Source organism: Pseudopodoces humilis, chromosome 1 (assembly GCF_049639895.1).
Source record: "Pseudopodoces humilis isolate 2021_Gansu_Grassland_sample_001 chromosome 1, ASM4963989v1, whole genome shotgun sequence".
Taxonomy (NCBI): domain Eukaryota; kingdom Metazoa; phylum Chordata; class Aves; order Passeriformes; family Paridae; genus Pseudopodoces; species Pseudopodoces humilis.
In genome coordinates, this window is record NC_142200.1 from 22,427,236 (window position 1) to 22,439,102 (window position 11,867).

An 11,867-nucleotide genomic window follows, 5' to 3' on the forward strand; every position below is an offset into this window, starting at 1 on the left:
GACGAGAAGCGGTACCCGAGAGGTGGCAGCAAGACGCGCGGCATCTCCCTCGGGCCCTCGTGTCCGCTTCCCGCGTGGAGTAAACAGCGAGGAGGGAGCGCAGAGACCCCCAAGCGCCGGACGGCGGGGTGTCCCGCCCCATCGCGGACCGCCCCGCGGGGGCGGGCTGGGTGCCCCCACGGGGCGGTGCGCGGCGGGGCGGTACCCACGGGGCGGGGCGGGCGGCTGCGGGCCGGGCCCGGCCGGGTGCAGTCGTCGCTCCGCGCCACGCCGCCGCGCAGTCCCCGCGCCGCTCCGTGGGCCGCCGGAGCCGCACGTCGGGCCGCCCTCCTCTTCCTCCCCACCGCCGCCGCCTCTCGCTATGAATGCGCGCCGGGCCCTGCTCTCCGCCGCCTTGCTCGCCAGCCTCCTCTGGGATTTACCTTGCTGCCTCCCGGCTTCCCTCCCTGCCTCCTCGGAGCTCGCCGCCTCTTCCAAAGGTGGTCGCAGCCGCAGAGCGCCGCGGTCCCCACGGGAGAGCCGCCCGCGGCAAGGGGGACACGCCATGGACCGGGCGCTCCCACGGGCGGAACCCCACGAGTACATGCTGTCTCTGTTCAGGACTTACTCTATCGCGGAGAAACTGGGCATCAACGCCAGCTTTTTTCAGTCGTCCAAATCCGCCAATACCATCACTAGTTTTGTAGACAGGGGACGAGGTAAGTTCTGCCCCCCTACGCCCCTCACGGTCCCCCCGGGGCTGCGGCTGCCCCTTCCCGCTGCGCTCCGCAGTACGAGGCTGCCGTCCTGCGGAGCTTGGTGCTGGGGAGGTGAGGAGCGCGCTGCAGTGGTCACCGGTGCTGTTCCCCACCCCGGTATTGCAGAAAGCGCAAATCTCTCCGTAAACTGGGAGTCGGGTTGTTTTGTTTTAAAGCAAACGGCCTCGCGGCACTGAACCCGAGCCGAGGCAGCCCTAAGTGCTGCGTGCGAGAAACACGAGTGTTCCTCCCCGCATCGTCATGGGGTGGTGGAAAACACGCCCCAATTTTGCAGGCGGAATTTGGGTGTAAATTCAACCTTGCAAAAAAAAAAAATTAAATTAAATATCGCTCTTCTGGTTTCTTTCCACCCGCCGGAGAAAGGGTGACTCTTACAGACGCGGCTGCACGGCAGAAAGAAAGTTTAAACTGACCGAGGGCAAACATCGTCTGCCTGAGGCTGCTCTCGCTTCGGGTCGCGTTATCGGGGTTACCTGGAAGAGCCCCGGCCCCGTCCGAGCGCGCTGGGACCCTCCGGCTCCGCTTGCGGGGGCGCAGCGTGCAGCCCAGGTACCGCCCGGTACCAGGACTCAGCGAGGGGTGGCCGGACTTGACGTCTGCTCAGGGGTCGCATCCTTTGGACTGTATGCGGGGTTAGTCCTCACTCACCCCCGGGCCGGGGTTGGCAGCGGGGCCCGCTACGCCGGGCCGCAGAGCTTCCCTGGCAGCAGCGGTGCCGCGGGGCTCCCGGCCCCCTCCGTGACCTGCAGCCCCGGCCAGGGCCCTCCTGTGCTTTTCTCTCATTGTGGTATCGCTCGTACCCGGATCCGCGGGTGCACATTTCTCGTAGACCCAGAGTAAAATTTTCTCTTCCATAAAAACGCCTCCCTGCCCCTTTTATCCCACCCAGCCCCCCTTTTTTCGTTATCCTGGTTGTAAGCCATTAAGAACAGACTAATTAACAGGTTCTTAATGAAGGTCGCGCTTTCGTTCCTCCCCCTCTCCCACATCTGAGGACCCTCCCCTCCGTCCGCGCCTCCTCGGGCACTGGTGTACCTGCCAGGGGCTGGCAGCGCCGGCAGCCGGGGCAGCTCACCGCCCTCCCGCCCTGTCCCAGCCGTTTTAGGGCAAAACACAGCGCCCGGAGCTACAGAAGCCGGTAGCCCCAAACCAAATCGAACCGAACCCAAACCGACCCCCTTCACCGCCTTCCCGAGCAGGAAGCCTCTCCCCGCCCACGGCACCCAAGGCTCAGCCCCTTGCCCCATCGCTACCCATGGCTCGGGTTTTCTTTTCCCTGGGAGGGAGATCGGCGGGGCTCTTCGCCTCCCTCCTCAGTGCCCGGCGCGCCTCTCTGGGCTGGGGAGGATGCGAGGAAGCGCCCACAGAATGTGCCCCTCGCTGTCGGAAGCCCGCAGATGTTTTCGAGGGGAAAGGGGACAAGGGGTTTTTCTCTCCGCCTTCGCCTTATGGGGGTTGTTTTCTTCGTCGCTGTTGAAAGCGGGGTGGGGAGAAGAGGACTCGCTTTCTAAAAGCACGGTTTTGAAAATTCAGCCGTCAGAAAGGAGCTGGACCGCTCCCCCTGACGGAGAGGAAACGGGGTGCTAATTCTGCGAGCCACAGGAAATGGAGCGCTCGATATCATCTTATTCTTGATAAGCAGAAGAAAGACAGTTAATTTGACAAATTTAGCTCATCTCGCTGCATGTGAGATTCTACTCCGGGGGAAGTGATTTGCTAACGGGAGTCCTGGTTTGATTAAGGAAAAGCCTCACTTTTCCCCATTGATTTTGATTTGATGTGTCACAGGCTGTGACCTTCTGCTGGACCTTCTGAGGGTTGCTTAGCATCAAGCCACTGATTGGAGTATTTCAACTCAGTGATCTAATTGAGTGCTCATGTCATAACATATCAAATATTGTCTAGTCTCCCATAATGAAGTGGACCAGCCGATGGCACATCACCAAAAAACTTCAAGAGAGCTTCCGTTCCTCTGAAGTGGTAGCTATTTTACTGCCCACCTCCCCGTGGGCTCCTAGCCCAGTTAATTGGCGAGCTGGAGTTGTGCTGATGATGAACAGTCTTTGCTCAGGGAAAGCGGGGAAGGAAGGGGGGGGGCGGTTTTCTGTCAATTCATTTGCAGACAATATAGCCGCCCAAATTGACCCAATTAGATGGGCTGCTCTTTACCTAAGCGGCAGCTCCGGGGGGGATATGACGGTGGCCGTCCCACCTGCCGCACGCCATCCTGCATGGCAGCATTTCGGGGGAACAGCAACCCGCAGAGGAGCGCGAAGCAACTTTTAGTTCTGCAGTGAAATACCTTTCCTGTTGTGCCTGCGTGTCCGCGGGAGCGTCCGGCGGGGCTGCTCGGCGCCCGGCTCGGACCGGCAGCAGCTCCCGGCTGCAGCAGTCCCAAGCCTGCCGGTTCCGCCGCCCTCCGAGGCTGCGGGGCAGAGCGCTTCTGTGCAGACACCGACAGCCGCTTCCCTTTGCTTCTCTTCGTCCATTCCCGCTTGAAGCTAATAAGATCGTTTTCAGGGTAGCTCGAGAGGGAGTGAAGCCGCGCTACTGCTTAATACATATATAATTTTTCCCCCGTTGGTAGAAAAAGAGAGGAGAAAGGGGGAAAGGGTTTGCGATTTCCCCTTCTCCACCCCCTCCCGCCCCCCACTCGCTCCCCCTTGTTACGGTCGCAAGATCAGACAGGACCTAGCTGAATGCAGGAAAATTACTGTTGGCACATGAAGTAACTCATTAAAACGCAGATGGTGCTCTCACTGGCCTCAGGACCCCCAGCATTGGAGCTCCACAGCAAGGCAGGACAATTAGGAGCTGCAAGGACTCCACCAGGCAGGGGAAAAAAAAAAAAGAAAAAAAAAAAAAAAAAAAGAGAGAGAGCGGGAGGGAGCTGGAGAAGGGAGTTATAAACAAGCAATCCCACAGCTAGCAAGAAACGCGGCATGACTGGGAGCAAATCGAAAAGAAAAAAGAAATAGCCGGAGTGCGAGGGAGCACGGTTTTCGGAAGGATCTCCGTGGGAAGGGATTGCCACGAGAGCCGGCTGCTGCGAGTGCCCCTCGCCTCACCCTTTTGTGTCTGCAGAGCTGCCCGCAGCACCGGCACCACGGCACGGCTCCCGCATACGAAATGCTGCGGTCCGCGCCTCAGGGACGGGGAAATCGAAATAGGTCGAAATCGTCTCCTTTTTCCCTACCCGTTTTCTTTGTGCAGTTTCGCGTTCCAGTTGGGAGGCAGCTGATTCGGATGGGCAGGGATCCGAACATCGTTGTTTTACTCTTGCCATGAGGGTCGTGACGGTGGTGATTAGAGGGCTAGGACGAAAGGGGGATCCCGTGTGCAGAAACGGAAAATGGCCCGGCTGTGCATGTGGCAGAAGAAAGAGCGTAAATCCCACTTGAAGTTCATCTAGTACAATATATTTATGCAAAAACACCGGGTTTCTGGGTGGACCGAAAGCTGCAATGTAGTGTAATCTGTGCAGCGCCTTTGCCCAAGCAGTGTTGTCGTTGGCAGAAGGAAAATGAAATATAAACAGGGAAGTATTTTAATGGGAAAGGAGGGAATTCACAACTGTTAATTATTTGGTGACCTTGTATTCGATTTGTTTGAGCCCCTTATAAAAACACTAATGCAGACCAGACGGCCGGAGAGCGGCAGCGAGCTGCGCTCCTCATCCCCGCCGTGCACCCGGGAAAGGAGCGAGCGGCCCGGCCCGACCCTGCCCGGGCTCCGCGGAGCCGGGGGCGGGCGGGGGCTCCGCGCTGCCTGTGCCGGGAGGTGTTTCGGGGTGTGCTGTCTCACCCCTGCGCCGCGGGAGCGCAGTGTCCGCTCGGCAGCTGCGGCCGCACCTCTCTCCTCTTCCCGGTGAAAATGGGGGCTGGCGGCGGGGGGGTTATTTTTCAGTTTATCTTTCGTTTGTTTGCTGTCCCTGGAGAAGGCGCGGGCGCTCAGAGCCGCGGGACGGGAGGGTGGTCTGGGGAAGCGGCGCCGGGAGCTCCGTACATCAGGCAGCTCTGCGCTGCTGCGGAGCAGCTCTGCTAACAGGACGAGTAATTAACGCCTATCAAATCATTCCGGAGGCTCATTTCGGACCTTCTCCTGACTTTTTTTTTTGTTGTCTGTTTTTTTGTTTTCTGCTTGTTTGTTTTTTTTGGTGCATGTGTTTTTTTGGTGGTGGTGGTTTTGTGTGTGTTTTTTGTATTTTTTGTAGGGTTTTTTTTGTTGTTGTTGGGTTTTTTGTTTGTTTGGGTGGTTTTTTTTGTTGTTGTTGTTGGGTTTTTTTTAAATCTAGAAACCCTCCTGCGGGGCTTGCTAAGAGGCTACATTTGATTTTTTTCTTTTGGGGGTCCGGGGTGGGGAGACACGGGGGGGACGGAGGTCCGAGCTCTCCGACTCGGAGCGATGGAGTTTCCGCCGCCCGCGGGGAGATGCTGTGCCGCAGCTGGGCTGGCCACAACCGGCAGCCGAATGGCCCGCGGGGAGAAAATCTGGCGCAGGCCGGGGCCACTCGGTGCTGGGCACGGCAGCCGGGCGCCTCACCCTCCACATTTACCTCCTCCCTTCACAGAAGGAAAAAAATCCGAAACGGTCGATCGGAGAAAACCTTCCTTTCCTTGCGATTTCAGGGCAGGCTAAAATTGAGGGTAGGAGTCCTCTCGTGCCTGAAGTCTGATTTATGAGCGAAAGGGGATGTTTTAATCTTTGCTAGTTATGGCCAGATGTGCATGCTCTGTTGCTGTATCCTAACGCTTCCACATTTATCGCTTAGAAATATATTCGCTAATCTTTGCTAGTTATGGCCAGATCTGCATGCTCTATTGCTGTATCCTAACGCTTCCACATTTATCGCTTAGAAATATATTCGCTTCATTTCTTAGCTCCAAGCGCTGGGAATGTTCAGGCCGATTTTCTCAACACGAATAATTTCGGAGGAATTACTTCTTCTCCGTCGAAGTACTTAGGGTAGCATAACTACCGCAGATGGGGAAAGGGAAAGATACTGGGTTAAGTTCTGTTACAGCAGGTAGAAACCCCACAGGGAAGCTCCTGTCAGCCTCGGCGCATCTCCTGGGACGATGCCGACAGCCGAGGGCCCGGAGCCTTGCGGGACGTCCCGCGGATGTTGCGGCGATCCCTCTCGGGGAGTCACTCGTGGGAAGCGGGGAGGTGGCGGCGGGCGGGGAATGGGGCAAGGGCAGGCAGCCTTCCCGGAGCAGGTACGGTACAGCGGTGATCAAAGGTACATCACAGCCAGGTGCCTCCCCGCTCCGAGGAGGAAAAGAGGAAAAAAATTAAAAGGAAACAGCCCTCCAACAACTAGTTAGTGCTTTTGGCAGGATTGGGAATTCGTCCGAGGAAGGTGTGGTCTTTCTCGGTTACTCGATAGCGAAGCGAACGATACATTTAAATCTAATCACTCGGTGTAATAAAAAACCGCGGCGAGGCAGGCGCTGGGAGATGTGGAATTGAAACCCGGAGAAATACCACACATGGAGAGTCAGCCCCTTGTTTCCACAGCTTGGGCAATGCTCCGAAAGAAATACCTGTCAGCCTTGCGACTCTGCAGACAACGTGTGGGCAGACCTTCGCAATTAGGGACAATATATGTTTTAATTTCCAGATTATTGTTGTGCGAGTGTCTGCAAAGTGTCTTTAAACTGAAAATGTGCTTTTGGTTTGCGAGTTTAAATACGGCTTGAAAGAGAATTTGGGAATGGGAAAATTCTTCTTGAATGTGGTTTGGGTATAATTTGCAGCGATGTAAAGTTAAGATCTGAGCCCTGATGAATTGGCTGGAAGCCCAGTACCTGATCTGCCATGAAAAGGGAAACTTTGTGTAGCCTTCTTTAACCCCCGTCTCTCCTCAAAGCCCAGACTGCGGCTAGAAAGCAACCCGGGAAACGGGAGAGGCTTCACACAGGGAATTCAGGGAAACGTCCCAAGCCAGTCATTCATGTAGCTTCGGAGATGCTGGAACCGCAGCCACCGCACCGCGGAGGGAAGCGTGGGGAAAGGCGGGCGGGGGCCCGGCGCAGCCCCCAGGCCCGGCCCTGCCCGGGAGCACCGGGCTCGCAGCGCCTCGCGAGGGACAGAACGGAGGAGGGCTGCTCTTTCCCATCCGCCACTGACACATCCATAAACTTCTGACAGACCTACTCCGTCCTTCTGTCCCTCTTTCCCGCTCCTAATATTTTATTTTAGTCCGAAAAAAAGAATAAACTATGGAGAGTCGAAATAGAACTAATACTAACTGCGGAACTAACATTCATCTACATTAACGCTACAATTAAAAACACACCTCCCCGGTGTATTTTCTTCAATGTGGCTTTGCCCAGCCCAGCTGGGATGACTTTGCTTGGATGACCAAGTATTTCGGTAACGGGAATATCAGTAAGGACAGCTTCAGCTGGCCTGAGAAAAAGGCAGATCTCTAGCTGGCTGCTAGAAACCCCGGGTTTCACCCCAGTCGCTCCTTGGGTTTAAGGGAAAACTAAAGAGGACAAGCCGCTATGCGTTGTGCACTGCTCACAGGGAGAAAGAGGGACAATCAGCGTGTCTCTACGCCGTCTCTGCTGCTGCTCTTTGTGTGCTGGGAAGGCAGCAGCTTCCCTGGAACAAAGGGTCCCAAATTTAGACCCGTCTCTCCCTATTTTGTAGAGGTTCCAGAGGTCGCGCTTTCCCTCCCCGCCCTCCGCTGCTTTTCCCACCTTCTCGACTGCGCTGGGAGCGAGCCAGTACTGGTTGAGGATTATGTATTCATCTGGAATTATTAGGTTACAAGAGTGAATAAATAGCGTTTATCTGATCGGATTCAAAGCTGCTTATTTGAAACAACCGGCAGCCCTGCCCCTTTCCCTGCCTTCCCGAGAGAGGCACGGGAGCCGGCAGCTGCGTGAGCCAGTGGGACTTTTCCAGCACGGTTTCGGTGCTGCTGAAACCCGACGCAGAGATCCGCTTGACCGGGGGCACATTTCTCTGCAAATCGGCCGTGTTCCCAGCGTGCCATGCCACCGAGCAACCCGGAGCAGCCGTGCAACGCCCCAAGCCCTCGCCAAACAGGAGTCTCAAAAGATGCTGCTCGGGGAGCATCCCTGAGCAAGCCTTCTGGCACCCACAGTGCTGGTTTTCCCCCGCACCGCCGGGTGACAAGGCTCTATAGACCCTGTGAAGCCCATTTTCAGCAGCAGGGACATGCGGGGAATTCAGCCTCTCGCTGTTTCCCTCCCGTCTAAGCTGCATGCCTGGATGTTACCCCCAAATGGGATTATTTCCTGTGCCGCGACAGGCCACCTGCGTGACTGTTCCTCGGGAAGGGGAGAGGCGCTGTCACCTTCGTGTCCCCTCATCCCTCGGGAAAGGGCTGCCCTTTCCCTGAATTCTAAGACTGCCGGGCAGTGCTGCCTTGCTCCTGCACCCCGGCAGAGATATGGGGGACCCCAGGACCGTGGCGTTGGCCGAGAACAGGACAAGGAGGAGTGTGTGTGGAGGTTGTCTGCTCCGGAGGGACAGCGACCTGGAGGCAGCACTCTCCTCACCCCCACCCCATGGCGACTGGGAGTATCAAAGAGAACGAGCATCTCTCTCTGAAACCAAGCGTGACTCCCGTCTCTCCATCCCCTAAGCAACGAGAGCGATTAAAAGCGAATCCGTGCCCAGGCCCGGCTCTGCCCACATCCCGAAGCTGGGGACAGCGGCAGGGGAAGATGCTGGTCTAATTTCCTCGACGGTCGCTGGAGCCCTTGAACGGAAGTCTGAGGCATCTCGGTAGGACCAGGAGATCCGTCTGCGCGCTGTTGGATGCCCGAGTATCTGACAGATGCTGGATGCAGAAGAAAACCACAAGACGAGAGGAATAGGAGAAGGAGGACCTGCGTTTTCTTACCTGAGGGATGCCCAACCCCTTTTGTCTGAAGGTCCCAGGACCCCCTTGAAGGAGGAGGCAATGACACCAGAGATCTCCTAAGCTTTTGGACCCTCCTCCCGCAACCACGTGCACCTCAGCCTCTGGCCCCCACGGCCCGCGCCTGTGAAGGGCAGAACTATCCCCAAGCGCTCCCAAAACCCACAGGAGACTCATGGACCGAATCCTGGACTGTTCTTACAGTGCTGATGAAACTGTCCAGCACTCTAGGCAGCTCCCGATGGGTTTCACTTTTATTTTCACAGCTCGATAAAGCAGCTGTTGTCGTCACCTGGACTGTGACGACATTTTTCGGGCTCTGCTCGTGTTTTTTCAGTCTCCTCCCGCACTCCCCGAGCAGGATGCACGACCAGGCTGCCTCTCGCCCTTCGCTGGGAAGGAGCAGCCCCACCGCGAGGAAACAGACAAGCCTCAAATGGGGGGCGGAGGCAGGGATGAGAAAGGCCTGGGTTCAAATTCTCTGTGATGCCTGAAGGGCCTGACCGATTCCGCATCGCTCCCGACGGCGCGCAGCCCCGGGGTGGCGGGGAGGCTCCGGCTCGGGAACTCCCTCTCCTTGCTGACTCCTTGTGCCACTCCGGGCGAGGCGAGGATCACGGCCGTGCTCCTGCCGCCGGGCTCCGGGGGCAGGGCAGGTGTGCGGGGGGCTCCGGGGGCAGGGCAGGTGTGCGGGGGGCTCCGGGGGCAGGGCAGGTGTGCAGGGACCGCGGCCGTGCCGTGCTCCGCAGCTTGGGATGCCGCGTGGGTGCGCGATGCGGGCGGGCGGCGGGGCCTCCCACGGCGGGTCCCTGCGGGGCGAGGGGGACGCGCTCGGCAGGCAGCCAGGCTCCGCCGTAGGATCCCGTGGCCTGGCTGCGGGGCAGGTCTTTTTCCCAGCAATTCCCGCTGTCCCCGCTCCACTCCACGCTCCATCTCCCCGCTGACATCTAGGGGAACACGCAGCGACGCAGGGCGACTGTCGAGTGTGCTAATCCGCACTGATGAGCTGCACGTTAATCCGCATTGATTTTTACATCGCCGTAGCTCGTCTGAAGGTTTTGGTTTGCATAAATCATCCCCTTGTCTCTCCCGCCCCGCAGGAGGTTCCCAGAGACCTGTCAGGTAGAGGCGAGGTTATGAAACATACTGATTAGGAATCGCAATGACCTTTGATATCGGTAAATAACGGGCGGGTGTGTATTTCTTTAGTCTCTGTTTCTATCCCTGGGGCGAGCTGATTTTGGAAAAGCGGCGAGGAGCTGCTGAACAGAGGCTCCAGTGACACTTTTACTATAGAAATCTATACAAGCTTTACTAGCTTCTGGGGAAAAGCAGGGCCTTTGGGAATTTTTGTATTTGCTGGGTTGTAAACATTTTATTGGAAAGCAGCTCAGGGGAATCTGGTTTGCTCTCTGCGCTGCACTTTGTACACCGATGTGTCAAAAAAGAAGTCCAGGTTTTCCTCAGAGGAGGACAGATACGTCTATATGGGGCTGATAGGCAGAGGATGTGCGTGGAGCAATGTCTGCCTCTAAGTGCTGAGAGCTGTCTCCGGCCTGGTGCGGGTTCTTCCATAGTTCCTTTCCTTTCCTTTCCATATTCTTCCCTTCTCCTTCTTTCTCCTCTCCCTACCCTCCCCTGGCCCCGGTCCGGCTGGGGGTGGGGGGGGTAAGGCAGGCAGGAGCGGCCCCGGCCGGGCGAGCTGGCCGTGCTTCCCTCCCTTTCCCGCCTCAGAGACCTCTCGGCAGATCCCCCCGAGCGCCAACTGACTGTAATTATTTTTATCTCGCAGACGATCTCTCGCCCGCTCCCTTGAGGCGGCAGCAGTATGTGTTTGATGTGTCGACCCTCTCGGAGACGGAGGAGCTCGTGGGGGCCGAGCTGCGGCTGTTCCGCCGGGTTCCCCGCGGCCGCCCGCCGCCCGCCGCCCCTCCGCACGTTCAGCTCTCCGCCTGCCTCTCGCCGCGGCCGCTGGACTCCCGCACCCTGGACCCGCGAGCGGCCCCGTCCGCCGGCTGGGAGGTGTTCGACGTGCGCCAGGGCCTGCGGGAGCAGCGGCCCTGGAAGCGGCTGTGCCTGGAGCTGCGGGCCTCGGCGGACCGCGGGTCGCGGCGCTGGCTCGACCTGCGGGGCCTGGGCTTCGCCCGCCGGCCGCGGCCGCCGCAGGAGCGGGCGCTGCTGGTGGTCTTCACCCGCGCCCGGCGGCGGAGCCTCCTCGGGGAGCTGCGAGCCGAGCTGGGCGCTCCCCCGCCGCCGCCGCCCGCTGCCCGCCGCCCGCCGGCCCGGCGCCAGCGCCGCACCGCCTTCGCCAGCCGGCACGGCAAGCGGCACGGCAAGAAGTCCCGGCTGCGCTGCAGCAAGAAGCCGCTGCACGTCAACTTCAAGGAGCTGGGCTGGGACGACTGGATCATCGCCCCGCTGGAATACGAGGCCCACCACTGCGAGGGGGTCTGCGACTTCCCGCTGCGCTCCCACCTGGAGCCCACAAACCACGCCATCATCCAGACCCTCATGAACTCCATGGACCCCGGCTCCACGCCGCCCAGCTGCTGCGTCCCCACCAAACTGACCCCCATCAGCATCCTCTACATCGACGCGGGCAACAACGTGGTGTACAAGCAGTACGAGGACATGGTGGTGGAGTCCTGCGGCTGCAGGTAGCGGGCGGGACGCCCCTCGGCGGCAGCCGGGTCTGCGTCTGGCGGAGCTGCGGCGGCAGCGGCGAGCGGGGCCCCCGTGCCGTGCCCGGCGGAGGGGAGCGGCCGCCCGGCGCCGGGGCTGCCCGCGGTGGCGGCGGGGCTACGGCAGCTTCGGCCCGCGGCTGCCGGCGGGGAAGGGCGAGCGGGACGGGCAGGCGGCGAGGCCCCCTCCCGGTCCCTTCCCCGCTCCCCTCTCCTCCCTCGGGTTTATCTGGCGATCTATCCTCCTCCCTCCAAAGGTGAAGGCAATTTACCAAGTACAAAAAGAGTCGGGGGAGGGAGAGGGAGCAGACTGATCCCTCTCTCTGAAGTTGCTCTGAAGAGGGCTGTTTCATTTCTTCCCTCTCTCTTTCACATTCCTGCAAGCTTACCAGCCAGAAATAGCCTATGCTCCCCCCTTCCCCCCCCAAGGGGAAAAAAAAGAAAGAGAAAAGGAGAAAAAAAAACCAACCAAGAGTTGCTTAAGTGTAATTATCAGCTAGATTTTATTTTAAGACAGCAGAGAAG

The 11,867-nt window shown here is 58.7% G+C and overlaps 1 protein-coding gene across 1 annotated transcript; it reads left to right on the plus strand.

Annotated features, from left to right (window-relative positions):
* Positions 1-302: 302 nt before the first annotated feature.
* Positions 303-11,322, plus strand: GDF6 (growth differentiation factor 6). The gene is made up of 2 exons (XM_005517397.3): positions 303-698; positions 10,454-11,322. Exons 1-2 carry the CDS (start codon positions 362-364, stop codon positions 11,320-11,322), a joined length of 1,206 nt encoding a protein of 401 aa, XP_005517454.2. The 5' UTR covers positions 303-361.
* Positions 11,323-11,867: the final 545 nt, after the last annotated feature.